Source organism: Hemiscyllium ocellatum, chromosome 32, assembly GCF_020745735.1.
Source record: "Hemiscyllium ocellatum isolate sHemOce1 chromosome 32, sHemOce1.pat.X.cur, whole genome shotgun sequence".
Lineage (NCBI taxonomy): Eukaryota > Metazoa > Chordata > Chondrichthyes > Orectolobiformes > Hemiscylliidae > Hemiscyllium > Hemiscyllium ocellatum.
Genome location: NC_083432.1, coordinates 25,287,508 through 25,315,082, shown reverse-complemented (window position 1 = coordinate 25,315,082; position 27,575 = coordinate 25,287,508). Strand labels below are relative to the sequence as shown.

Genomic DNA, 27,575 nt, shown 5'->3' with positions numbered 1-27,575 from the left:
TGCAGACACGGGGAGAATGTGCAAACTCCACACAGAGAATTGCCTGAGGCGGGAATTGAACCTGGGTCGCTGGCGCTGTGAGGCAGCAGTGCTAACCACTGTGTGAGAGGAGATCTTATTAAAATTACGACATTTTGAGGGGAGTTTTTTTTATTTATTCAAAGCTTGTGGGTGTCACTGGCCAGGGTCGGTATTTATTGCCCATCCTAGAAGGCAGCTAAGAGTCAACCACATTGCTGTGGGTCTAGAGTCACATGTAGGCCAGACCAGGTAAGAATGGCAGTTTTCTTCCCTAAAGGACATTTGATCAGGTAAATTCTAAGAAAATGTTTTCCTCTTGTGGAGCAATCTAGAACTGGGGAACATATTTCCAGAATAAAAGGTCTCCCATTTAAGAAAGAAATTAGGAGGAATTTCTTCTGTCAGAGAACAGACTCATATCCTGGATCGCATGATTAGGACAGTTATAGTGTTGTAGATTTTGTGCGGACAAACAAAGCTTTTAAAAATATGGCTACCAGAAGTCACCTGACCCTTTATTAATGCAGTGTTATGAAGCTTCTTAGGAGGTTGTAAGTAGATCAGAAGTTGACATTCCCAGAAATATGAAAACAATTGAAATTCAATGTGAATATATCCACAAGTGTGGGCAGAATCTTATTGAAATGACTGCCCTGAAGGCATGAGTTGCTTTTTCCTACCTCACCAAACGTGGAGAAATTAGAATCATTTAAATTATGATTTGAGACATTTAGGAAGTTAATTCCTTCACTAAAAGACAATGGGATGGGAACATTCTTGAGATCTAGGCTAATCTAACATCTCATTAGGAAAGATTATATGGAAGTCTGGGATTGTAGGCATGTTGGTTCTAAGTCTGGCTGAGAACAGTCATTTTCTGCCAATGTCCCAGAATGAACACTAAGACACATTTCCTGAGAAGATTCTTGCCAAAGAGGGAACAAAGAGGAAGATATTCAGAAATCAACTGCTGTTCTGCTGAAATAGCACAGGCAAGTGCTACAACTGCAGAATGGAGAGGAAAAAGAAACTTCCTCTCTCTCCCAAATCCAACTGACCTGCTAAATCTACCTGTGCAGCAAAATACTAACTATTTGTCTAGAAAACATATCACAGCTGCTGACATCAAGTTTCAACCTTTTGATTTTGGAAAGAGACCTTAAAGATGCAATTAGTCTGAAATGATCTAAGAGCCTGATCTCACTTTCACCTTTGTAAGTGTCCTTGCCTCCTTTTGATCTTTGCATATATATTTTACCTAATAACTTTATTTCTTCTATTAATGTTCAGCAGTATTTTTTGTGATAAACTATCTTATTTCAAAATAAAACTTTGCTGCTGGTTATTTTTAAATTGAATCATTCGCAAATTAAAAGGGTGTTACTTGCACAAGTACATATCCTTTGTTCACAGACTTGTGGCGGCACGGTGGCACAGTGGTTAGCACTGTTGCCTCACAGCGCCAGAAATCTGGGTTCAATTCCCAACTCAGGTGACTGACTGTGTGGAGTTTGCACATTCTCCCTGTGTCTGCGTGGGTTTCCTCTGGGTGCTCCGGTTTCCTCCCACAGTCCAAAGATGTGTGGGTCAGGTGAATTGGCCATGCTAAATTGCCTGTAGTGTTAGGTAAGGGGTATGGGTGGGTTGCGCTTCGGCGGGTTGGTGTGGACTTGTTGGGCCGAAGGGCCTGTTTCCACACTGTAAGTAATCTAATCTAAAAAAAAACTATTGTGGGGAAACACCACTTACACAGGTTAACTACTCTTCTACCTGCTGCAATATGTGAAAGGAATAATTTCATTAATTCAGCACTTTTTGCAATCTCACAATGTCCAATAGTATTTCACACTTCATAGTCAATAGCAATTCTTTAAAGTGGTAACAATGGTATTATTGTCAATTTGTGCATAATAAATTCCATAAGCAGCAAGGTGACAAAAGATCAAATTATTTTAACAGTGTCAGTTGACGGATAACTGCTGGATTAAGAAAGTTCCCCTGCTTTTCTTTAACTAACATCATTCCACTTGACAGGATAAATTGGATCTTGGTTAAGGCCTCATTCAAAGCATTGCATATTTGATAGTGGTCTAGTTCTCCACTGAAATGTTAGCCTGGATACTGTGGTCAAGTGTGTATTGAACGTTTGATCTCTGACACAAACATAAGCTTGATATCATACAGTCAAGGCATTGGGAAAATATTCTGAATGAAAAGTGTTTCAATAAAACTTTATTCCCTTTTAATATTTTTTCTGGGTCAAAATGGTAGTTTATGAAAGGCTCATTTCTTCATTGTTGCTTCTTGGACTTCAATATGCTCTGCACTTAATAGATGACAGTAACATGTCCCCTGAACCTTAGTCAAAGCCATAAGGGTGCACGAGCATGGCCGGTAGATAATTGCTAGAATATTCTTCATTCATACTGGATAGACATAAGCTTAGTCTGTATCTCTACCACCTTTTGACTGTGCAACCGACATTGTTAACTTGACATGTGGAAAGCCACAGTTAAGACCCATGTTTCTTCCTGTCCATGACACGAGGCTATCTAACAACTATGCCTCTTCCACCCCCTTTCCTTGAGCCAGATTGAGTAGGTCCTTTAAAGTCTTAGAGAACCATATTGATCTCCATTGATCCTACAGCATATCAAGTGATGCTGATATTTCCACAAAGTGATACAAGGGAGCTAAGTGCTAACAAAAAAAATGCACTTCGTCTTGTTTTCTTTGAATTTTATTTAGACACTCAATCAACAAATAAACTGTAATGAAAAGGCGACTGACTGTTTTATTGCTGAAGGGGCTATGATTAAGAATTCTACATTTGTGTAATCTGTACACGAATTGAGAAGTTGATTTGTGATGTCCGACTGTGTTCACTCAGGATGCTTCCAAAAGGCAATCACATATCTTTCAGAACAGGGCTGACAGTCTTTGAACTATGAAGCATGATCAATTAGTTCTAGCTTGTCTAATTGGTATCATTCATCTATAGCTAATGCTTGCATCCCAGCTGATTGTGAGTCAAGTAGGATCCCAAAATGAAATCTGAACTGATAGATTATATGCTTTTTTTTTAACTTTGTTAATGTGATGCTATTCACTGAATTATTGTCACATGAGGCTGCAGTAATTCCTTAATACTGGAACAGAAGCTTATGATACAAAACATGAAAAACAAACTATTTAGATGTAGAACAATGTTGGAAAAATCTTTATAAAACTGAACAAAATAAAGTTCTAAATTATTTAAATTATTTCCCCAACATCAGCATTTTACAGTGATACAAAGCAAGAAATCATATTGTAAAACAAATATCAAGTTCAACTTAATTGATTGTCATAGAGTCAACTTAATTGACTGTCATAGAAACAGTCCAACTCGTCCATGCTAACCAGATATCCTGACCTAATTTAGTCCCACCCGGCCAATATCCCTCCAAACCCTTCCTATTCACATGCACATCTAGATGCATTTTAAATGTTAATGCATTTTAAATGTTACTGTGGAGTCTTCTTACAGGAGTACTCATAAAGCTGACAGCTTAACCTTTTCAGCTTCTAATAACCTGGAGATATTTAACCAACCCTGCTGGTCCGGAAGTTGCATATACTAAACTTTTGTACTAAGGTAACTTATTCCCTTAACTGCTTTGGAAAAATGAAATGCCATTCTAGGAGAGAGGTTAGATTTGCTTCTGATCCCAATCTGGTCTTCTCTGAATGCTCCACATTTACCTTTTCTAGACTAAAAATCAATCCTTGATTATTCTAAACTATAGCTGAAAATGTGTTGCTGGAAAAGCGCAGCAGGTCAGGCAGCATCCAAGGAGCAGGAGAATCGACGTTTTGGGCATGAGCCCTTCTTCAGGAATCCTATTCTAAACTATAAACCAATGATCTTGAATGTACTCTATCTGTCATAAATCTGTCCAGAATAAATAACTTTCTATGAAAACTTCAGTAGGTATTCCTCAATTTCTGCCACAAATTAGATTAGGTAAGCCTTCCAGATTGTGTTTCTGACCTAGAAATTTTTAAAATTCCTTCACAAAAGTAATCTATATTCATATGCCACTATTTTAAAATGCAAACCCTAAAACTGTTAATATATATAAAAAGGCACAGACCTTTCATCACACTGATTACTCTCCAATATCAAAAACTGACAATATTGCATAATGTCTCACCTTCCATCAGGTTTTAAGTACGGAAAGTACAAACAAATAAACAAGACACATAACGTGATACCACCATCCAATGTACTGAGGGGATGCACAAATGTAACTCTCCTTTCAAAGTTCTTTACCCAAAAGTACACCTAACACACAATGCAGTAACTCCCATCACAGGTATAGCAAGGAAGAAGGTCCAAATCCATTCCAGTCAGAATGGAAAAATGAAACTGGATGTTGGTAGCATCAATCTAATCTACACACATCACCCAGCCACTTGACTTCCCCCAAACAACTTAGTTGCTGTGACAACACACATATGTCCATCAACGTTGTAGCTCAGGCATACGACTAGTGCTGGCAGAACCTCCATTTTTAAATTTCCTTCTATCAATAGCTTCTCAGTCAATTAGGCCATTTAAATTTAAAAACAGCAATTACACTTTTGAGGTGCCTCCTGGTGAGGAGTTGGAAATCATCGGAAGGTCAGTTTCCTGAACTCACCTTAAAATTCTACCCTGGTGTCTCTGCTGATATCTTACAAAGTAGACAAAAAGGAAAAGCTCGTCAAGGGAAACATCTTCTAATCTAATCAAGGTTTCGCCCCATCTCTGTCACTTGTGAAGAAACTCTATGTTTCCAGCTGACTCAAGGGCAGGAGCACATATGTGTACCTTCCTGCTTCAGATCATGGATATTCTAAACTCCCAGTCATCAAAGCAACCTTACAGAAAGTGCTTGCTCATGTGGAAAAAGGACTTGCATTTTACACCTGGTAGTTTTCATATGAAGTAAGGCCCAGCTCATAACCACCAACAATGGGAACTGACAGGAATGATTGATGCATGTTCCCATACTGAGTCCTTGGTTTTCACGAACAAACAGAATGACATTCCTTAAGGAAAAATATTGTTCCAAAGTACAATTCAACTTGACATCTTGTCTTGTTATTTAGATTTATTACAGAACATTTTTTATTCAAACAGTGGATATTCATGCAATCACAGAAGGATTGCCAAGGTGGTATTTTTTCTGGTGTGATGATGGAGCTGAATTTAAATCAGAAGAGATCACCATTAATCTAATGGGTTTGACAATCATGCCTACTTCAATCATGCATGTTAATTCACTCTCTGACCTTGAAGCCTTTGTTCCAGTTATGTCACCAACAGTATTTTTTATAAAACCATTTCATTTGAAAACTTCTTAATTTGCCATTTACTTCAGAAGAAATGTGCACAAAATAAACGTAAGAACAGTCCCCTGAAACCGTTACACCATTCAATGAGATAATTGCTGATCCGTTATCTAATTCCATATTCCTGCATTTGGCCTATATTTTTTCATACCTTTGCTTCCCAGCAATATATCCTCTTGTGGATATTCTAGGATGACAGGTCAGAGTCTTAGAATAAAGGGTAGCAAATTTAAAACTGAGTTGTGGAGAAACTACTTCTCTCCAAGAGTTATGTATCTGTGGAATTCACTACCCCAACGTGTGGCGAAAGCTTGAACAGTGAGTAAATTTAAGGAGGAGTTAGACAGATTTTAATTGGAAATGGGTTGAAGGGTTATGGAGAGAAGGCAGGAAAATGGAAGTGAGGACCATATCAGCCATAATCGAATGGCAGAGCAGATTCGATGGGCAGACTGGCCCGATTCTGCTCATGTGTCCTATGAACTTATCCATCAGATTTAAAATTTACAACTGATCCAGCACCAAATGCCATTTGTGGAAGAACACTCCAAATCTCTCCCATCATTGTGTGTAGAAATGCTTCCTAATATTGCTCCTGAATAGTCTGGCGCTAATTTTTAGATCATGTCTCTTAGTTCTGGTGGAAATGCTTTACCATCGTTTCTAGTCAATAACATTGAAGAATTCAAACAGATTACCCCTTAATTTTTGAAATGCTAAAGAAAACAGATCTAATTCTTATGATCTCTCCTCATAATCTAACTCTTAAAGTCAGGTATTATTCTTGTAAACTTACACTGTGCTCCCTCTAAGGCCAATATTTCATTCTGAGGGTGTGATGCACAGATCTACTCCACAGTACTCAAGGTGGGGTCTGACCAGGACTTTTCATAGTTGTGGTGACTTCTGTCACTTCAGTGACTGAAAGAATTTGCTTTTTTTGATCTTTGGCAAAATGTTTGGCAAGTCAACCACTTAACTTTTCAAATAAGTGCTTGACTTTTTCTCCATCCTCTGAAGAAACAATTAAAGCAGGATTTCAGCATCTGAAGTGGCAAACATTTAAGACTTTTTCCAGGCGTGTTACTGCTTGAAAATACAATTTTTTTTACATCAGAAAGCCAATCTCTGTAAAAAAAATCAATTGTTTTTTCTTTTCCTGAAGAATGTATATGGGTGATTTTCAGATGAATAATAATTTATAATTCTTTATTGCCAACCGTATCTTAACCAACTATTGGATCTTCATGAGGAAGTGTCTTTTTATAACAAACCAATAATACTGTTTATTAAGAAACCTGACTGAGCGATCTTTGTATTTAAAATCTGGTATAGATAAGGCATTTAACCAGCAATATGAAAAACTGGATAAACAATTTTTACTTCATCTTGTGAGTAGTTGGGTATTGGCACTATAGCAAAAGAGCACTCATTCAGCCTTGGTCATGGCAGAAGGAAGTTAAATTGTCAAGAGAAGATAATGAGCACACAGACGAATAGAGATGGCTTAAGTGAATGGGCAGAAGTTGACAGATGGAGTGCAATGTGAGAAAATGTGAACTTGTCCATTTGGCAGAAAGAATAAAAAAGGCAATATATTATTCAGAAGGAGACAGCTTATAGAACACTGCCATAGAGAGGGATTTGGATGTCCTGGTACATGAATTACAAAGTTAATAAGCAGGTACAGTAAGTTATGATGAAAGCATTTGGCATGTTGGTGTTTATTGTGAGTGGAATAGTATATAAAAATAAAAAAGTTTTAACGCCGTCTTACAGAGCTTTGCTGAGACCACATCTGCAATATATTGTAGAAGTTTGCTCTCCTTATTTGAAAAATGATACAATTGCATTAGAAACAGTTCAAGAAACATTCAATTGACTGACTCCTGGGAAGAAGGATTTATCTTTTGAAGATATGTTGTGCAAATAAGATCTGTACACATTGGAGTTTATTAATTTATTCAAAGCTGAGTCAGCTTTTTTGATAGACAAGGGAGTCAGCGGTTACATGGAACAGATGAGATAACTGAATTGAAACCACTTCCAGATCAGCCATGATTTTATTGACTGGTGAGCAGGGTCAAAAGGTCAAATGGCCTGCTTCTGCTTCTAAGTGCTATGTTCCTATTATTAACATTTTAAGAGATTTTATAGAAGGACCAAAATAGTTTGGGAATTAGCATTTGAAATATGACCAGAAATTCCTACGATTAAATTAATTCGCATTAAACATAAGCAGTTTAGGAGGAATAGTTAATTTGAATACATTTAGCTTAATCCATCAGTCAAGAATGCAGCACAGCAGACTGCTCAAAATATAGGATTAATATTAATATTGTGCAAATCCATTTTGCGGAACAATTCTACAGTCAGAAAGGCAGGCTACATATGGTTGAGTATCTCAGAGCGATTAAGGTTAGAAAGCTATCCATTCAGCAGTTTGAAAAACTAATGATTGTAGTTTGTTTGGAAAGCGGCTATACTGACTGACAGAAAAAAAAATGTTTACACCAGCAGGAGAGCCAGTTAGTTAAAGATTTAAGATGATTTGAGAATATAGCAAGCAGGAAGATTGCTTTTATTGTTATGCAGCAAGTTGTCATAATTCCATTCACGGCAGTCTAACAGTAATTTTCAAAAGGGAAATAGTTACACATGAGGGAGAAGGTAAAGGCAGTTCAGACCAGTCACTGGTCAGCTCATTTAACGAGTTGGCTCAAAATGATGGGCTGAATGGCCTCTTTCTGTTCAAAAAATTCAATGCATTAAAAGCATGAGAGCAAAGTTAAAAGCTAAGCTTCTGTCTCTAGTTGTGACTCAGTAATATTAAAGGAGAGACACATGAATGAGATAGCTTGGCATATTCAAAACAAACATCTGATCATTCACAACATCAATCACATTCTTATCAAACCTGATTGGAAAATGGAAGGAATTCTGACCCAGTTAAACTATCATTGAAGATTGAAGTTACAATCTGGGAAAGGTTTGTCCTGGGAAATTTAAGAAATTCAAACACATCATTTGCAATAACTACACACACACACAAACAATTTGGTTGCTGTAGAAACATTTAAAGTGCAGTTAGGTAATCTGAGTGCAAAGTTAACTCATGCCAAGATTTGAACAAATCATTAAATTTTAAAAATATAAATTATAAGGTTAAAAGGGTCTCAATGTTTAAGCAGAAGTAAAACTTACAAAGTAGATTATCACATATTGTTTTCTCATGCTTCTGAGCACAGTGAGATTTATGCATTGTATATTAATCGAACATGTTTGTACTGTGAAATGCATAGTTGGCCAAAGCAGAGCGAGAAGATGATGAGCAATGAATAAGGAATATGATTCAGATAACAATATACCGCAAACTTCGAGAGAAAGGTCAATGAACTGGACCACCTATTTAGTCAAAGGCCATGTCAGTTATATATTAATTCTCAGACTATGTCAATCCATTATATTTGAAGGTAGCTTTCCTATGCTGTAGTTGATATATGATTATGCACTGAAATTATGTGTCTACTTCTAGCAATTTTCATTGGAAATAATAAAGTATATCTCAGAAATGGCAAATGTTTGACTGAAGTATGACTGTAAACTCAATATTTAATATCCCTATAAACTCAATATTCACTTAACATCACTATATTACCTTATGATAATGTCAGCTTGCCTACTTTAGGTGTTAGCTTAAAGCAGTAATGGTTATAAAATTTGTGTCTGGTAAATCTGGCAAGAGGCAGTTAGCTCATTTAACTCGATTTTATGATCATAACTGCATTAATTTGTAGGGGTGCAAATATTAAATGATTCCTGGCTCTGAATTTCATTTTATACATTTTTCATGCACTTGTTTATATGTACAAAGATTGGTCCCATATTGCTGAATATCAATGATTTTGAGAGTATATACAGTACACACATGATGTTGGTGAACTGCGCAATATCATACAAAGGTTAGACGACAAAAATGCAAAAACCAGCCAGCCTTAACAAAAATGATTTGCAATTAGAAACTTTCATTCCCCCACAGAAAAGTAGCTGGATTACAAAGCAATGCAGGAAGTGTGATACCAGTATCTGTTAACAAACAGATGGACTGGTATCTGGTCAGAAAGAAGTCTGAAATTTAGGAGGGTATATGCAAAAAGAGATGAGCAAATGCTGTGTTAAATGTTATGGTTGCTGAGTTCCTAATTCATTAAAGATATCAAATGAAAGAGGGCAACAGACCAGTAAGCACAGCATGGAAGAATACACATTAATTGATTTGAGACCTTTTATTCCTGGGAGAAGGTCTGCAGGAAAAATATCAAGCCCTCTTCTCTTGCAAGAGATTAAATTAATTGGATTTGGAGCATCATTGGCTGGAAGGTGCATGGACAATGGAAACAGGTGAATTAATACACCCGGTACCTTTCCTCACTGTACAATTTCTTCCTGACTGTAGTCAAGAGATAGGCTATCTGCCCTACCCTGTATACCATATTTGGAGTGTAACTCGTGGAAGCTGGTGATGAAGCAAAGAAAAAGGAAACAGCAAAATGAACTTTGCTTCTATTGTACAATTAATTTGTTTCAATCTATAAAAAGCATGTAATTTAGCACAACATGCAATGAATGCAAGGTAAAACGTATTGACAGGCCGAGGGCTCAATCTTTCATGTTAATTATAAGGATTTGAAGCAGATTTTTTCATATCTAACACTGCTGCAAGATTCTTGGAAAGGTTTGAATTGGAGGCCTGATACTTCACCTGGCTCTACATTTACAGAATGCTGTCCCTCAAGCTATTTCTATCCAATTATCTCTCTATGGAGAGACATGCCTATGGTCCTTTATTCATTTTGGTAACTGCTTTTGTTTTGAACAAGGCATGGTGCAACAAAACTCACAACTCATTGGGGAATCTTGCCCATTCAGCTCAGTAAAATATAGAAATATAATTAGAAAGGGCAGCTGTAAATTGTGCAAATCTATTTGGCGTACAGAGGAAACTACTTGTATGTGTGGTAAGTGCTATTGTTTACATAACATTTATTGACAACAGTAAGTCATGCATGAGCCCTACAATTTAAAGCTTTTGTAATAATTGAAAAGTGATCCTCAAACATATTCCAATCCTTTGACTAAATGTTAGTCATGTATAACTGGAATTGGCAACGTTTAACTCTAATTATTTATACTTGTGTACAGGGATAATTTAATATGATGTAGATGAATGCAAACCCAATGCAGAAATGCTAATAGATATCTTCCAGTTCTTTTTCAACATGTACAAAGGTCAGTTGTCTAGGCTTTGTTTTTGATTCTCTAATGTCTGCCAGAATAATGACCATTCTATTACACATCAAACAATCTTTTAACATGAGCCAAAAATACTTTGATATAAAGGCCAATGTGTGAGACCATTAGTGAGACAGGTAAATCTATCCGATGTACGCACAGAAGGAATTAACATTATTTCATTCATTCAGAAAAAGAAGTGTCTTCTCACTGCTAATTAATATGCATTAATATGTAGATTAGTACATTTGAAATACACATTGTGTTCTTATCTGAATTTTTCCTAAATTGTTGAATAAATATGATGAACAGCAATTCAAGCAGAAGTTGGGGCCAAGTACAAAGCTTTTTTTGTCTTTCTGTTTTCAATGTACTCATTCAATATTTCACACACTTTTAAACAAAATGAGTGGCATTATTGATAATACGCTCTCTCACGGCCAGACTGTGAACAATTTCTTTCCCCAAGTCATCAGGCTTCTTAACACAGTATAATCAGACTCTGCCCCATCCGAAATTCTTCCCTACTGCTGCTAGAAAAATGTCTATCATTCATCATTCTTTTATTACACTGTAACCTGTGTGTTTTGCACTTGTCATGCACTTTATGTCGTGTACAATTGTGCAGTTTATGCTGTCCTCGTAGCATCCTTGATCCAGGAGGATGTCCTGTTTTTATTGTATCAAAGTTGTATATGGTAGAAATGATAAATAAAAGCCAATCTACTCTACTCTACTCTAATAGACGATTACAAAAAAGAAACGAAGGATTAAAACTCTATTAAAAACAGATACCGGTTTGGATTTGGGAATCTTAAGTGCAATTTCAAAACATGTCAGTGACATCGAATTGCAGGGAGGCAGAGAAGAATAGATTACAGTTAATACTAGGAAAACTGACAAAATGTAAGAATGATTTGAAGGTGCAGGTATTGGACTGGGATGGACAAAGTTAAAAATCATGCAACATTATCCCATGGGAATGCCTCAATAGGGACCTTGGGTTCATGTCACACTACAGGTGACCCCACTGCACCATACACTTTCTCACACACACACAAACGCAGACACTCCTACATACTCACACAGACCCTCTCTCATACACAAGCTCTCTCTCATATGCACACATGCACCTGTTTACTCTCCCCACCCTGCACTCACACCCACATACACAGCCTCTCACAGGCTTATACTCCATCAGACTCACACACATACTTGACCAAGCTTACACACACTCTTTCACATGCACTGACAGCACACTCACACGCACACACTCACGCTACCTTTCCTGCATGCGCACACATGTAAGCTTTTGGGTGAATTTGTATTTACAGAATTACATTTTATTTTACTCAAAAACTGCACAAATCCACAAAAGATGCAATAAATCCCTTTTTAGAAATAGCATCAGTCTGACTCAACATTGGGATACAGACAGACTTTAACCTCACACTTTTAAGGCTTTGTCTGTGCTGAGATGGCACTTGTTGTTAGAAAAGCTAAAACTATCTTGAGAATGTAACTTTAAAGGAGTTCAGGAATTTAGCTATTAAAAAACTGAATCTAGCACATCCCATTCTAAAAGATTAAATTTGTTTCATAAATTATTACAGCTCCATGACCCTGTAACCTTTTTGCTATAAATTCTGTCTTATGATCCTATACTCCACAACCACCTGATGAAGGAGCAGCGCTTCGAAAGCTAGTGCCTCCAAATAAATCTTGGACTATAACGTGGTATTGTGCGATTTTTAAAAATAATAAGTCATTGCCACACAGGCACAGTGCAAGTATGATTGTTAAATTAATTTCAATTTAAAATGTGAGGTGATGCATTTGGAAGGAAGAATACAAGCTTGCATTTGCTTGATTAACAAAGGGCTGAAAGAATGGTGGAGGAACAACCAAATTTAGAAGTGGTGATGGTGACTTATAGTTCACTCAGGAGGCAGATGTTTTCTGATTATAGGGTTTCCAAACCCAGCACTTAAAAATTGAAGACAAAAATCTCTCCATTAATGTCAGGAGCTGGTCACTGAATTCAGGAAGTGGAGCAGAAGACATGCCCCTGTGCGGAGGTGAAGTTGGTTGAGATTGTCATATACCTGGGAGTGATGATGACCAACAATCTCTCCTGGTCCACCTACGTCGATGCAAAGGTCAAGAAAGCATCACACCCCATTTTTACTTCCTCAGAAGGGGAAGGAAATTCGGCAAGTCCACAAGGACCCTTATCAATTTTTATAGATGCATCATAGAAAGCATCCTATCTGGATGCATCACAGCATAGTATGGCAACTGCTCTTCCCAAGACCACAAGAAACTACAGAGAGTCATGAACCCAGCCCAATCCATCAGGCAAACCAGCCTTCCATCCACTGACTCGATCTAACTTTCTCACTGCCTTGGGAAAGCAACCAACATAATCAAAGATCCCTCCCACCCCAACTATACTTTTTCTACTCTGTTTGGGCAGAAGATATAAAAGTTTGAAAACTTAAAAACAGATTCAGGAACGGCTTCTTCCCTGCTGTTATCAGACTTTTGAATGGACCTCTCAAATATTAATCCTGATCTTTCTCTCTTTCTGAAACTTCTCTGTGGCAGAAACACTATTATGCATTCTGTTCTGCTACCCTGAAGCACTTTGTACAGTACAATCTTCCTGGATAGTATGCAAAATAGCACTTCTCACTCTATCTCAGTGACAAGTATCAATCAATCAATTAACCAATTCTATGTGAAGAAATTTAATTGGCCAAAAGAAAACTCTACATTATCCACAGAGAACAAGTTGACAGATAAAGCTCAGGAATTTTACGCGTCATAGGAGGTTTCTAGGGATTATGTCACTGTAAACCAAGTTATACTGAGTGTGTATGAATTAATCCCTGAAGCATACAAGCAAAATGTTGAAGTTTACGCAAACAATTTGGGCAAACCTATATTGAATTTGAAAGGGTTAAGCAAAATAATTTTAACCAGTAGAGCCATTAGGAGTTGAAACAGAAGGTAGAATTCTCAGAGAGACAATTCTCTTGGAAGAATTTAAATACTCACTAAATTTAATAAGCACCAGTGTTGAAGAGCAAGGGATTGCAATTGTTAAGCAGGCAGCAGTAATGGTAGGTGATTATAAGCTGATCCAAAGAACTAAATCTTTTCTTCATCAACCCCATACACTGAAAAAGGAGAAAGGATAAGGGAGTGCAAGGAGTCAGGATTTAAAAAGGACAGCTGGGAATGTCTTCTCAAGATAAACCTGGAGGGTGGAAGTGAGAATTGAAAGTAAAGTTGTGTTGTAATTAGATTAGATTACCTACAGTATGGAAACAGGTCCTTCAGCCCAAGAAGTTCACATCGACCCTCCAAAGAGTAACCCACCCAGACCCCTACCCTTCATTTACCCCTGACTAATCACTATGAACAATTTAACATGGCCAATTCACCTGGCCGGCACATCGTTTGGATTGTGGGAAGAAACTGGAGCACCTGAAGGAAACCCACACAGACACGAAGAGAATGTGCAAACTCCACACAGACAGTTATGTGGCAGGAATCAAGCCTGAGTCTCTAGCACTGTGAGACAACAGTGCTAACCCCTGAGCCACCATGCCACTCTAAATAGAGTGAGACAGTTTAATTCAGAATGCTGGAAGTTGCAAACGAAGCCCATTAGTATTATTGGGTTTCATAAGAATGAGTTGAAAAAGAGAATTCCAAGTGAAAACGCCATGCCTCAAGTTATAGTTTTAACTCCAGTCAAGAAATTAGAGGTTGAAACTGCTATTGAATGCAGATGAGATGAACAGAGTAGATAAGAGATATGAAAGGTTTTTGTCAAAAGGGATATATCTGTCAGAATCTTTTAAGGGTCTGACCAACATGGGCTGTGGTGAGAAGTGCGGCAGAATTGAATGAGATGTCTTGCCAGGTCCATTACAAAGTTAACATCATTTCTTGCCAACTTTTCTGCTTTTTGCAGTTAGTGTGGTGAGATTCCCTCTAGCCAGTGGTGAGTTGCCAATTGATGCAGATTAATACATGTCAAATAGGTTGTTGGCAACCCAAATTACCTCATTAATATTCAGGTTCTGACCTGACCAAACTCATCCAACAGACTAGACATTGAGGGAATTTGCTATGTAAGTCGGAGTGGGTAGCTGGTGAACTCTGGTCACCATTTTCTCTGAAGGACCTCCATGTTGGATACTGGCTACCAACATCTCAGGGTATACTCCATGAGCACCAGCCACATGCTACACATATCCATGGACATTAGCATTTGATATGTGCCAGCCTCTAATAACTCACATAACATCACTGATCCACTTACATGGCACACAGTCACTCTGATCCTATTTGAATGTACACAGCAACTAATGCTCTACATCCTCTTGCCTTATCATTTTTCCCCCTCATCCACAATACCAGGTTCATATTACTTTGCCTTGCCTTGCCATTTAGTGTAGACACAAAAGAAGGAAGTTCATTATGGTTGTCAGAGGATCTTGGTAAAGTAAAAGGAATAACCTTCATTCAGGGGGTCACAGAAAGCCGCAGAGTTCAAAACCAGTGCAGGACGTGTCTATGGTCAGTCAGTTCCTAATGGCAGAGTCAGAATGCTCTCCTCATCTAAAACCTGTCTTGATTCTTCCTGCCCTAATGGGGTCTGTTTTCATTTTGGAATAAGAGAGAGACAGTTATTAAGAGAGGTGAAAGTGTTTGGCACAGCTAGTAGTTTGAGGGATGGTGGGCCAGTATGTCGAATGAATGAGCAGGTAGTACATGAGGGTATACAAGGTTACTGGCATTGGTAGGGGTGACAATAAGTGAGTGAAGTTGTTGCAGGCAACAGTGATAGTGGTAGAGCCTGGGTGTTGGTGGGAGGCAGGTATAGTTACAGACATAGAGTGTAAAGTATAGGAGGGAAGATGGTTGAATTACACTGTTGGAATGGCGGAAGTCATTGGCCTACTTCCTGCAACACTGTGCATACTTCCAGATGGCCGAGATTACTTTAGCCTGGGTGACAATCTCCGATTAGGCTGGTATATTCTGGTGTCATGGCCTCACTGCTGGTCCTGGGACAAGAGGAAATCCTATCTGCATACAACATCGTTTGCCAGAACCTACCAGCCCCTGCCCTCACAATGGATTTCCCCCCATCTGGTGTAGCTGTCAGGCACCATGCAGGGCAGCTCCACCTTGACATTGCTTATCTGTTAGCACAACAGCCTTTTACAGATCGTGCAAGGTAGACTGGCAAATTCTGCAAGATCCTCAGACTTGTGAGTTGTTCTGTGAATGGTGCATTGTAGGACGAGGTTGGAATTAGACCTGTTGGCTGCCATGAGATGGGTACTCAATGCAGTGAGATTGGTAAGAAATGAAGAGAAAATCTTGCTTTTATCCCTGGACTGTCAATCCAGATAATGTCCTGAGGACCCAGGTTCAAATCCCACCACAGCAGATAATTGAATTTTAATTTTAAAAAATGAAATCTGAAATTAAGAGTGTAATGATGATCAGGAACCCTTTGTTGGGAAAACCCATTTGATTCACAAATATCCTGAGGGAAGAAAACTGCCATCCTTACCTGGTCTGGCCTACATTGACTCCAGACCCACAGCAAAGGGGTTGACTCTGAACTGACCCTTAGGCAATGAGGGATGGGCAATAAATGCTGCTATGAATAAAGGAAAAGAAACTCTCCAAAAACACGGCTGAAATGTGGACTTAACTAAATAGAATTCAATCCAACTTCTCTTTCTGACAATGATGCTGCTAAACCTAGTACTATATTAAAGGACACAGGAACTATTCAGAATCTTCCACTTGAAAATGATCTAGTTTTCCCTCCAAGTAATTCAATGAAAGCCAAAGTGTTATAAATGGAAGAAGTCTTTTGGATATCCCAGTTCCAATGTGCAAAGTGTAAATGCAGTGTGACTTGTTCTCCAGGCTGGTGGTAGTTGGGAGTAGTTGAGAAACTATCTGTACATGAAGTAGACTTACTCTTGGGTAACTGTTTGGTTCGAGTGAAGATATAACTTTGCTGATAATCACAGAGAGCCCAAGGGAGGTTGAAGAGATGGAACAAGTTGCAGATATTTTTCCATTGTATGTGGTGACTAGAGCAATGGCTAAACAAAGTTCAACCATCAGCAATCGATATAGTACTACTGGCTGTTGTCAGAGTAGTTGAAACTTTCCCCAATGCTAAGAATAATTCAAAACAATATTAGACAAGTCTGCAGTGACTGAGGCATAGAAAGCAGCTCTGGAGATAAACAAGTTAGCACAGGCAGCACATGCTGAGGCAGTGACTGAAGGAGTTCCAGAGTGCTATTATGTTAAAATGGCATTCCATTGAGGAAGTGGAAATACCCTCACAGATCTCTGGATGAAGCATTGTCCAATGGTTTTCTATCAAATAGTGGTACTGCTCAGATATTGTAGAGATACTGTGTGTAGCACATAAAATTCTTATGGCAAGACATGAAAGAATAAGAACATCAATAAGCAGGCATTTTATATGGTTAAGACTTCCTAAGGATGTCATGTAATTCTGTAAAACCGGTCATATATATCACATAGTAGCAAAACTTCAATATGTAATCAAACTGTTTTAGTCGATTCAGAAGAAAATGCTACTTGTGGCAAAGAAATCACTACTTTACTAGAAACAATCAATGAAAGGAAAAGCAGAAGGTCTAACCCAGAAATATGGAATCTACAATCCTGTCATAACAAATGATGAACAAGAAAAGCTTGTCAATTTGAAGAATATGAAACAATTGTTTAGTGTCATACAGTAGATTTATCTATACCATCAAGTTTAAATTTTACTGCTCAAGAAATAGTAGTTTTGCCGAATGTGCAGCAGAACAAGGAAACACAGGTAAATTCTGTGCAATTAAATGAACAGAATATCATTGAATATTCCTTAACAGTCACTACGGTACCACGATGTTCTAATTTTTCACACAGCGCTGGGGGAATGACAGGGTTGTCCAAGTGAAGGGAAAATTAAGGATATGCAGACAGCCTTTATACAACGAAAAGAACATAACACAGGTGCTGAGCTTCCTGCTATAAACAATAGGAAGTATTAATTCTTCCCAGAATGTTTAAAGTGAAGAGATTCCCTGATGAAGACGACAAGGGCTTATACTCAGATTGAGAAAATAGGAAATACAGTGAACTTTAATTTTCTGCACTGTAGACTCAATTAGAATCATCAAATTTGAATCTGGATCCTGAAGCAATGAGATTTAAATTCCTCACAACTAATTGTTGCACTGCCATTCAGCTTGATGAGCAAAATGATTTGATAGATTCAGATAAAACAAAACGAGTTAGGAAGTTTAAGTGCTGTTGCTTCAGAAACATTGGATGTATATAGCTCAGAACAATAGTCAGGAGTTGGCCTCGGGCAATTGCTTTTGAGTCTGACGTGATCATTCAAATCAATAGATGTTCCAGTGAAGAATTCTTGTTTAACACTAATATTGATCAGCTACATGAAGCAATCAAATTTCTCTATCAATCTGGAGGAAGGGGATATTAGTGAACCAACAGTGACAAAACAAGCAACTTCAGGTGAAAATAGCAAAAAGGACATGAAAGTAGAGGGGTGGGAAAACATATCTCAATCATGTCTTAGGGGAAGACTTCTTTGAAGGTGGAATGCTGGAATACTTATTTGAGTTAGAATCATGGGAAGAATCCAAAGGCAGTATCCAAGACCATTAAGACTATAAGACATAAGAGCAATTCAGCCCATTGAATCTGCTTCACCATTCGTATGTGGCTGATGTATTTCTCAATCCCATTCTCTTGCCTTCTCCCTGTAACCCTTGACCCCCTTAACAATCAAGAACCTGTCTATCGCTGTCTTAATTGCATTCAATGACTTGGCCTCCACACACTTCTGTGGCAATGCGTTCCACTTGCTTGTGACCTCCTCAAAAAATTTGATAAGATTTGTCAGGCATGACCTCCCCTCGACAAATCATACAGACTCAGTTCTATTTTACCATGCACGTCTGAGTATCTGCAATTTTATCCATAATATGGACTCTAAAATCTTACCAATGACTGAGGGTCAGGCTATTGACGGGCAGCACGGTGGCACAGTGGTTAGCACTGCTGCCTCACAGCGCCAGGGACCTGGGTTCAATTCCCGCCTCAGGCGACTGACTGTGTGGAGTTTGCACATTCTCCCCGTGTCTGCGTGGGTTTCCTCCGGGTGCTCCGGTTTCCTCCCACAGTCCAAAGATGTGCGGGTCAGGTGAATTGGCCATGCTAAATTGCCTGTAGTGTTAGGTAAGGGGTATATGTAGGGGTATGGGTGGGTTGCGCTTCGGCGGGTCGGTGTGGACTTGTTGGGCCGAAGGGCCTGTTTCCACACTGTAAGTCTAATCAAAAAGTCTAATCTAAATCTAACTGGCCTGTCCTTTCTTAAACATGGGTATTACATTAGCCATTTTCCAGTTCTCTGTGACCCTCCTTGACAGCAGTGATTCCTGAAAGATCATCATCAATGCTTCTACAATCTCCTCTTTCAGAATTCTGGGGTGTAGTCCATCCCATCCAGGTGATCTATCCACTTTCCAAACTTTCAGCTTCCCTTGCACCTTCTTTTTAGTGATGGTCACTATATTCACCTTTGCTCCCAACTCCCTTGAAAGCCTGGTGGGTTGCTGGTGTCTTCCACGATGAAAACTTATGCAAAGTACCTATTCAATCTCTCTGTCATTTCTTTACTCCCCATTACAACCTCTGCAGCCTCATTTTCCAGCAGTACAATTCCCACTCTTGCCTCTTCCTATCTTTCAGATATCTAAAACAAAACTCTTGCAGGAATTGGTAAAGGCTGGTACAATTGCAACGTTTAAGAGACATTTGGACGGGTAGATGAATAGGAAGGATTTGGAGGGATATGGGCAGGGTGCTGGCAGGTGGGACTAGATTGGGTTTGGATATCTGGTCGGCATGGATAGGTTAGACAGGAGGGTCTGTTTCCATGCTATACATCTCTATGACTCTATATTACTAGCTAGTTCACTCTCATTTCATCTTCTCCCCCTTTGTTGCTTTTCTAGTTACCATTTGGTGGTTTTGAAAGACTTCCCAATCCTTTGACTTCCCAATAATCTTCACCACATTGTGTGCTTTTAATTTTGCTTTTCTGTTGTCCTTGACTTCCCATGTCAGCCATGGTTGCCTCATCCTCCTCTCAGTATGTTTCTTCTTCCTTGGAATGAATTTTTGCTGTGCCTCCCAAATTATCAATCTACCATCTTCCCTGCTCTGCTCCCCTTCCAATTTACTCTGGCTAGGTCCTCCCTCATGTCTTTGTAGTTATCTTTACTCAATTATAATACTATTATACCTGTTTCAAGGTTGCCCTCTCAAATACAGGGTGAATTCTACCATATTGTGGTCACTGCCACCTAGGGATTCTTTCAACTTAAGTTCCCTTTATCAAGTCTGTCTCATTACTCATCATTAAACCCAGAATTGCCTGTTCCCTAGTGGGCTCTATCACAAGTTGCTCCAAAAAAAAACTTGTAGACATTTCACAAATTCCTTTTCTTGAGATCTACTAATCTGATTTTCTCAGTCCACTTGAATATTGAAGTGCTCCATGATTATTGCAATTGTGCCTTTTCTATCCCCAGATTTATTTTCTTTCCCACATGCAGACTGCTGCTAGGAGGTCTGTACACAACTCCCATTTGGAGCTTTTTTCCTTTGTGTATCCTCAACTCTACCCACACAGATTCCATGCCTTCCAACTCTATATCACTTCTTACTCCATCTAATTTCAATTCTTACTAATAAGGCAACCCCAGCACATCCCCGTACCCTGCCTATTTGCCTTTCCGTTCAATAGGACATGTATCCTTGGATATTTAGTTCCCAGACCCGAGCCCCCATAGCTATGTAATACCCACAACATTGTACCTGCTGATTTCAATCTGTTCTACAAGCTCATTTAGCTTGTTTCGAATAGTGTGTGCATTAAAGTTTAACACCCTCAGTCCTGTGTTCACTGCTCCCACCCTCCACCCCGCCCCACCTCATCCACCGCTTCTCACAGTTATCCCTTATCTGTTGTGTCTGACTTAAAAACCTGACCCTTTCCACACTCTCTGTTTCATTACTTGTTCTGGAAACTTTAATAACCTCTGCTGAGTCCACTCCCCCCTTTTACCTTTTCCAAAATTGTCCATGCCACTGAATTGACTGCCACACTAGTTAGTTTAAGGCTCTATCCACAGCCCTAGTTAGTTGATTTGCCAGGACTCTGGTCCCAATACAACTCAGGCAGAGTCCGAACCATCAGAGCAATTCTTTCCTTCCCCAGTACTGGTGTTAATGTCCGACGAATTCAAACCCATTTCTCCCACACCAATTTTTGAGCCATGCATGTACCTCTTTAATCTTATTGACCCTGTGCCAATTTGTTTGTGGCTCGAGTAGTAATCTGGAGATTATTACTTTCTGCTTCTGATTCTAATTTAGCTCCAAGCTGCTCATATTCAGTCAGCAGAACCTTCTCCTCTTCCTACCTATATTGCTGGTCCCCACAAGGACCACAACACTGAATCTTTTCCCTCCCAATCTAAATTTCTCTGCAGTCTAGATAAGATATCTTGAACCTGCCTTTGGGACTCTTGATTCACTGTGGCCACACAGAATAGTGTCAAATCCCCTGACTATACTATCCCCAGTTACACCAACATTTCTCTTCTCTCCCTGCCTCTTGAATATACCACGGTGCAATGGTCAGTTTTTTCATCCTCCCCCTCTCACCCACACAGGAAGTAAGAATCTCAAGCCTGTTTAGACAAGCCTAAGGGCTGAGGCTCCTTCTGCATGACCTTTTGATCCCTCTGCCTGTCTCACTCGTGATCACACACCCTCCTATCCCTGACCACTGATTGAACTCAAGTAAGTTAATCTAAGGGACTGCTTCCTGAAATACACTGCCCAGGCAATTCTCTCCCTCTCTGATGTGCCAGGATGTTCAAAGCTCGAACTCCAGCTCATTAACTCCCAGCCAGAGTTCCTCAAGCAGCCAACACTTGCTCCATCAGATGTGGTCACTCTGGACCCAATGGGATCTACCAGCTCCCATGCAAGTACATCATGCTGAGACACCAGATTGCCTGTCCTGCTTTCTCTATTTAATTATTTTGTTATAATTTGATTTTTAAAAATTTTGTACTGGTCTTTTAGTTTGTAACCTGTAAATATTTCCCCTATTTGTCTTCAATTTGAACATAACCAGTAACAGATAGGCAAATTTGTAGCTATAGCCAACTACTGAACTTCTGGCTTACCTTTGATGTCACTATTTTGTGCTGAGACCCTGATCCTGGACTTCAATTTATCCTTTTGAAAAAAAGCTTCCAAACTGTGAGTCAAGAAAATGCAAGCAAATAGCACCTACAGTCGAGAGTGTGGCGCTGGAAAAGCACAGCAGGTCAGGCAGCATCTGAGGAGCAGGAAAATCGATGTTTCAGGCATAAGCCTTTCATCCTGGCCTGCTGTGCTTTTCCAGCACCACACTCTCGACTGACCTCCAGCATCTGCAGTCCTCACTTTCTCCAACTAGCACCTGCAGTAAGGACAAGTCGATGTAAGCCTCATTTTCTTGTTATCTGTGTGTCACATACCTTGTGACGAAACACATTGTCCTCAGGGTGGAGCCATGGAAAGCTCATATTGATTATTGCCTTGAGTTTTGGTGTGTGGATTGAAAGAAAGGAAGATATTGCTTTGCACCAATGAGACTGTTCAAAGAGATGGTCGCGGTTTAAAAAAAATGATTACTGGAGCACATTGTGAGTTATATACAATGATATGCTTTTCCCAAAACAGTGAGAGGCAGAAGCAGATACCATAGAACTAAGGAAAAGCTATTAAGACAACAGTGTTCTGGTTAGTTCCTGAGCAGCTGATTAGGATTTGTGTGGAACAGTGCAGCAGAGAACTACCTTGCCTGTAAAGAAACAGCATCAAAACATCCATGTGTATGTGTGTATGTGTGTGTCTCTCTCTCTCCTTTGTGGAGGTACTAGAAAGTCTCCAGCTAGCTGCCTTCCACTCACTTTCCTCCTTTGAAAGAGGAATACAATGCCTTTAAAGACAGTGAAAGGAGAGATTCTCAACCAAGGAATAAAAGACACTTCGATGAACAAGCGACCATGTATCAATAGCAAAGAACTGAAAAGGGATTGAATTGGAGGGAAGTGAAATGACTCATTCAATCCTTTGTTCCAGACTAGTGCTGTCAATTGGTGTTGCCCTTGAGTTTGTTTCTTATCCCACCCTTAGGATTCATGTCTTGCCTGTCTTTATGTATTTGTCTGTTTGCGAGGGGTATACTTAAGAAGCAATAAAGTTTAAGTTATAGAATTACAAGTTAACAATATATATTTTCTAACTGCCATTAGTTAAAAATTATTAATTCATAATAAACATATATTCTTGTTAAATACAGAAACTTGGAGAGTAATTTCTTTTAACCTGAGTTCTTTAATCACGTAAATGGTAACTTTGAATAGTTTGTCTGAACCTTTTCAAATCTGTGATGACTCCAGGAACATTGGGACTTGATTTCCACTGGTCCTCACCTGCCACCCCACCAACCTCCGCATACACTATATCATCCTCTGCCACTTCTGCCACCTCCAAATGGACCCCACCACCACAGACATATTTCCCTCCCCAACCCTATCAGCATTCTGGAGAGACCATTCCCTCCGCGACTCCCTTGTCAGGTCCACACGCCCCCACTAGCCCACGCCCCACTCCTGCACCTTCCCCTGCCACCGCAGGAATTTCAAAACCTGCGCCCACACCACTGCGCCACCAAGGCCCCAAAGGATCCTTTCACATTTGACAGAAATTTACCTGTACCTCTACCAATGTCATCTACGGTATATGTTGCATATGGTCTCCTATACATCGTGGAGGCAGGACCCCTTCTTGCAGATCGATTCAGAGAACATCCCTGGGACACCGGTACCCACCAACCTCACTGCCCATGGCTGAACACTTCAACTCCCCCTCCCACTCCGTCAAGGACATGCAGGTCCTGGGCCTCCTCCACAGCCAAACTGTTACCACCCGACGCTTGAAGGAAGAACACCTCATATTCCACCTTGGGGTCCTGCAACCACACGAGATGAATGTGGATTTCAACACTTTCCATATTTCACTTCTCCCCAGCATTATTCCTGTCCCAAGCCTCCAACTCAGCATCGCCCTCCTGACCTGTCCATCACCTTTCCCATCTATCTGCTCCACCTACTCCTTTGACCTATCATCTTCTTCCTCATCTTCATCTACCTATCGCTTCCTCAGCTATCTTACCCCCATACCTCACACCCCTCCCATTTATTTCTCATGGCCCCCTCCCACAAGCCTCATTCCTGATGAAGGGCTTATGTTGAAACGTTGATTCTCTTGCTCCTCGGATGCTGCCTGACCTGCTGTGCTTTTCCAGCATCACACTCTTGACTCTTGATGTCCAACATGCCAGCCCAGTGAATTGTGACAGCATTCTTTTTTCTTTTTAGATCTTGGGTGTTTCTTTTCTTTCAATACTGATCATCAATAGGTTTTCTTACTGGAAAATCGGGCTATGAGATATTAGCATTTTTTAATTTTAACGGCTCTGTTAGAAAATAGCATAGTGATGTGATGTACAGAGTGCAAAGGATTCATGCATTAATAAAAAGTAAATGCAAGGCTAATTCTCACAGTAATTTGTTAATTATTTGAAGATTGCCTCAGTATATAACTGTAACTAGTTAGAAGTAGCACTTAAAAATGGATTTTCTCCACTTTCTGCTTGCAGCAAAATTACACACTTGTGATTTATTCCTAAGTTTCTGATTTCACTACAAAAACAGAGGACATCTTCCCGCTCCATGAATAATGCATTCTTTTTGTATCTGCTTGATCATGTAGAAAGCACAAAGACAACTGATGATATGTGGAGGCAGAGTAGGAATGTGAGCAATAGTTTTAGAACTACCACTTTGCATTATATGATTCAGCTTTAAACAATCTGTGTCAAAACATATTGTTATAACCTTACCTCATACAAGTAATCAAAGAGTTCTAAGATTGTTAAAATGCTAGCACCAATAAACAGTCCCATCTGGCCTCCGATGTCACCTACAAAGGAGAAAAAAACTGTCAGTAGAAATTAGAAGGGAAGGCCAGTTCCTATTTATATTTACAGATGGCAATAAATATCTTAATACTAGTTGGCCTAATGTACCCATTGATCAATTCCTCGCCCTGCACATCCTAAGCCATCCAGGTGAGGAATGTTCCACATTCCATCCCTGATTTCACAGGAGATACAATATGTTTCAGAAAACAAGTCAAGGTCCTCACTGCCAAGTGACCCAAACCAGAAGGCTCAAAAGTGCAATTGTCAAGTGAGGAAAGGATTACATTTAAAACTGTTGTAGTCTCCCTAATTGGATGACTACCAACCACAGAATCATTCAAAATGGCAAGTTGGATGAGATTCTGGAGGACTAACAGCTTGAAGAGAGTGGCACCTTAGACAGTGGTCTGTGTGTTTAAGAAAAGAGCAATATCTTAACACATAATACTTTATTTAAACTTAACAACCTCAATTTTATGCAGGGACAGATTACATTCCATGCTATCAGACCATGATTGAAAAGTCCATTGGCATCACACCAATCAGCCTTAATTGTGTTAGAGTCAACTTCTGCCCCTCCCTTGGTGGAGGAGCTACCTTAGACAGCAGCTGATTGACTGGCAGCTCTGTATACCCCATTGGGTCAGAGTTGAGTAGTGGCCATTGCTGGGACTATAAATAGTCACCCAAGAAGTTTCTTTGATCCTCAGCTTCAGGTAAGTCCAGGGATTTTGTACAGGCCTCTCTGGCAAATGTACGTACATATGTGAGTGAGTGAGTGAGTGAGTGAGTGAGTGCCATGTTTTAGAGTATAGGGGTGATTTAAAGCTGGTTTGATCTTGTGCTTGATAGTAATTGGCATTGAGGCCCCCAAAATGTCTTCTTCCAAGCTGCCTGACAAAAACTGTCAAGCGAAAACTACAGCCTGGTTTCTGCCTTCCCCGCCCTGAAATGGCCATTAATTGGTCACTTCAAGCCCTTGATAGAACTATTGATGAGTGAGGCTGCCTGACACATTCCCTTTAACTCCTCCACTCAACAAGGCAGCCTCTTGTGGCACACTGATAGTGTCCTACCCTCTGGATCTAGGTGAAGCATAGGTTCAAATCCCACCTTTCCTAAAGGTGCCTGAACAGATCAATTAGGCAAATATCTATAACAAATTGAGGGGTTGTAGTGTCTCTACCTCTGTTCAAGGGGTCCTTGGTTCACAGCTTCCTCAGACATGTTCCATAACATTTGTGAACATACTGAGTAAAATATGATGGGGAGGTAGGATGTAATCCATATTTTTACCTCACTTCTTGCTAAAGTGGTTCTAACCTTGCAATCTGTTTACAAAGTTTTATTGTTAAATGATGTTATTCACAACAAAGATGCTGAAGAGCAGTAAACCAGTAGAGAAACAAAACAAGCTTTTGGCCACTGGCAATGATGTGCAAAATACAGATGGACAATGGCACATTGATGCTTTCAGTAATGACCTGAAGTCATGAAAGACCTTTGCAGCTTGTGAACTGCAGTCTGCATTGCCTTTTCATATGCAAAGTCCACTCTGGGTCAGCACAGACTTAAAACCATAACTTGGAAAAAAATATAAAGAACACATTGTGCAAGGCAAATCATCATTAACGTATCATTAATATTGGCTTGGTTTATATTAATAATGATAGGAAAGTTAGTAATGCTAGGAATTATCAGCTGTAATTTCAACAATTATACGAATATCATTCATACGATGGCATGATGTTAATGGGTGGTAAGGTTAATAATATTGTTCATGGGTAATAAGGCTAATGAATTAAGCTAGAAGGACAATACCCATAACCAGATAATACATTCTGACGTCTCAGCTCTCCTGTTTATTTTTGCAAAATCTATGTGATTCAATCTTTTTTTAGAAACGTACATATATACGGTCTCCCTGATAAAAGAAAAGGAGGATGATTGCAACCATAAATTAACCAAATTCAGAACAGAACCTCAGACAAGTAGGAATAAGCTTGCAGCTTATTGAGATAAGCTCAATTTCACTTCAAAGGTTCACTGCTGTACATCGTAAAATGGAGGTAATACCAAATAAGCTGATTTCTGAGTGAGACGCAATTATTGTCGGTAATTATTCACATGAGAGAACAACATGACAACTAATGGCTTCTGCATGAATGAGATGCAGTGCATGTGTCTGTTTTCAACAATTAAATAAAAGAATGGTGCCTAAATTGGCCACTCTCCCAAAAGCAATTTAGAGGTATCTGAGCAAAGGAACTGCCAATTATAAAATGTACCCGATACGACTTTTGGCACCGTTAATGATATGGAGCCATTGTTGATCCCATTGAGAAACCATTCCTCCAGTGGCAAACGTGGACCAGGAAGGTGTGTAGTGCAATTTTAGTACAATGAAGAAGTGGAAATGGTATTGGCCCGCGGGCCTTCAAGTCTTCTACCATCCTCAATGAACAGCTCAGGATTGATATATAGTGATGTGCATATATAGGCCATAAAATGTCTTCTTATTTTCCAGGCAGGTGTTAAGGACCAGGGTGTCTGCAAGCCTTTAGGTGGCATTCACATGTACCTTACAATTATACCTTTACTGTTAGATAATCTTCACTGCCAGATAATGTGTTTCTTTTTGAGAAACCCAGCAGGTCTGGCAACACCTGTGGAGAGA

General features: G+C 39.5%; 1 protein-coding gene across 1 annotated transcript in view; it reads right to left on the bottom strand.

Annotated features, from left to right (window-relative positions):
* asic2 (acid-sensing (proton-gated) ion channel 2) overlaps positions 1 to 27,575 on the bottom strand; it is a 1,251,959-nt gene that overhangs the window by 33,503 nt on the left and 1,190,881 nt on the right. Inside the window, exon 8 of the mRNA XM_060848556.1 lies at positions 24,818 to 24,897. Coding sequence (XP_060704539.1) covers positions 24,818 to 24,897 — 80 coding nt within the window. The remainder of the gene's footprint in view (positions 1 to 24,817; positions 24,898 to 27,575) is intronic.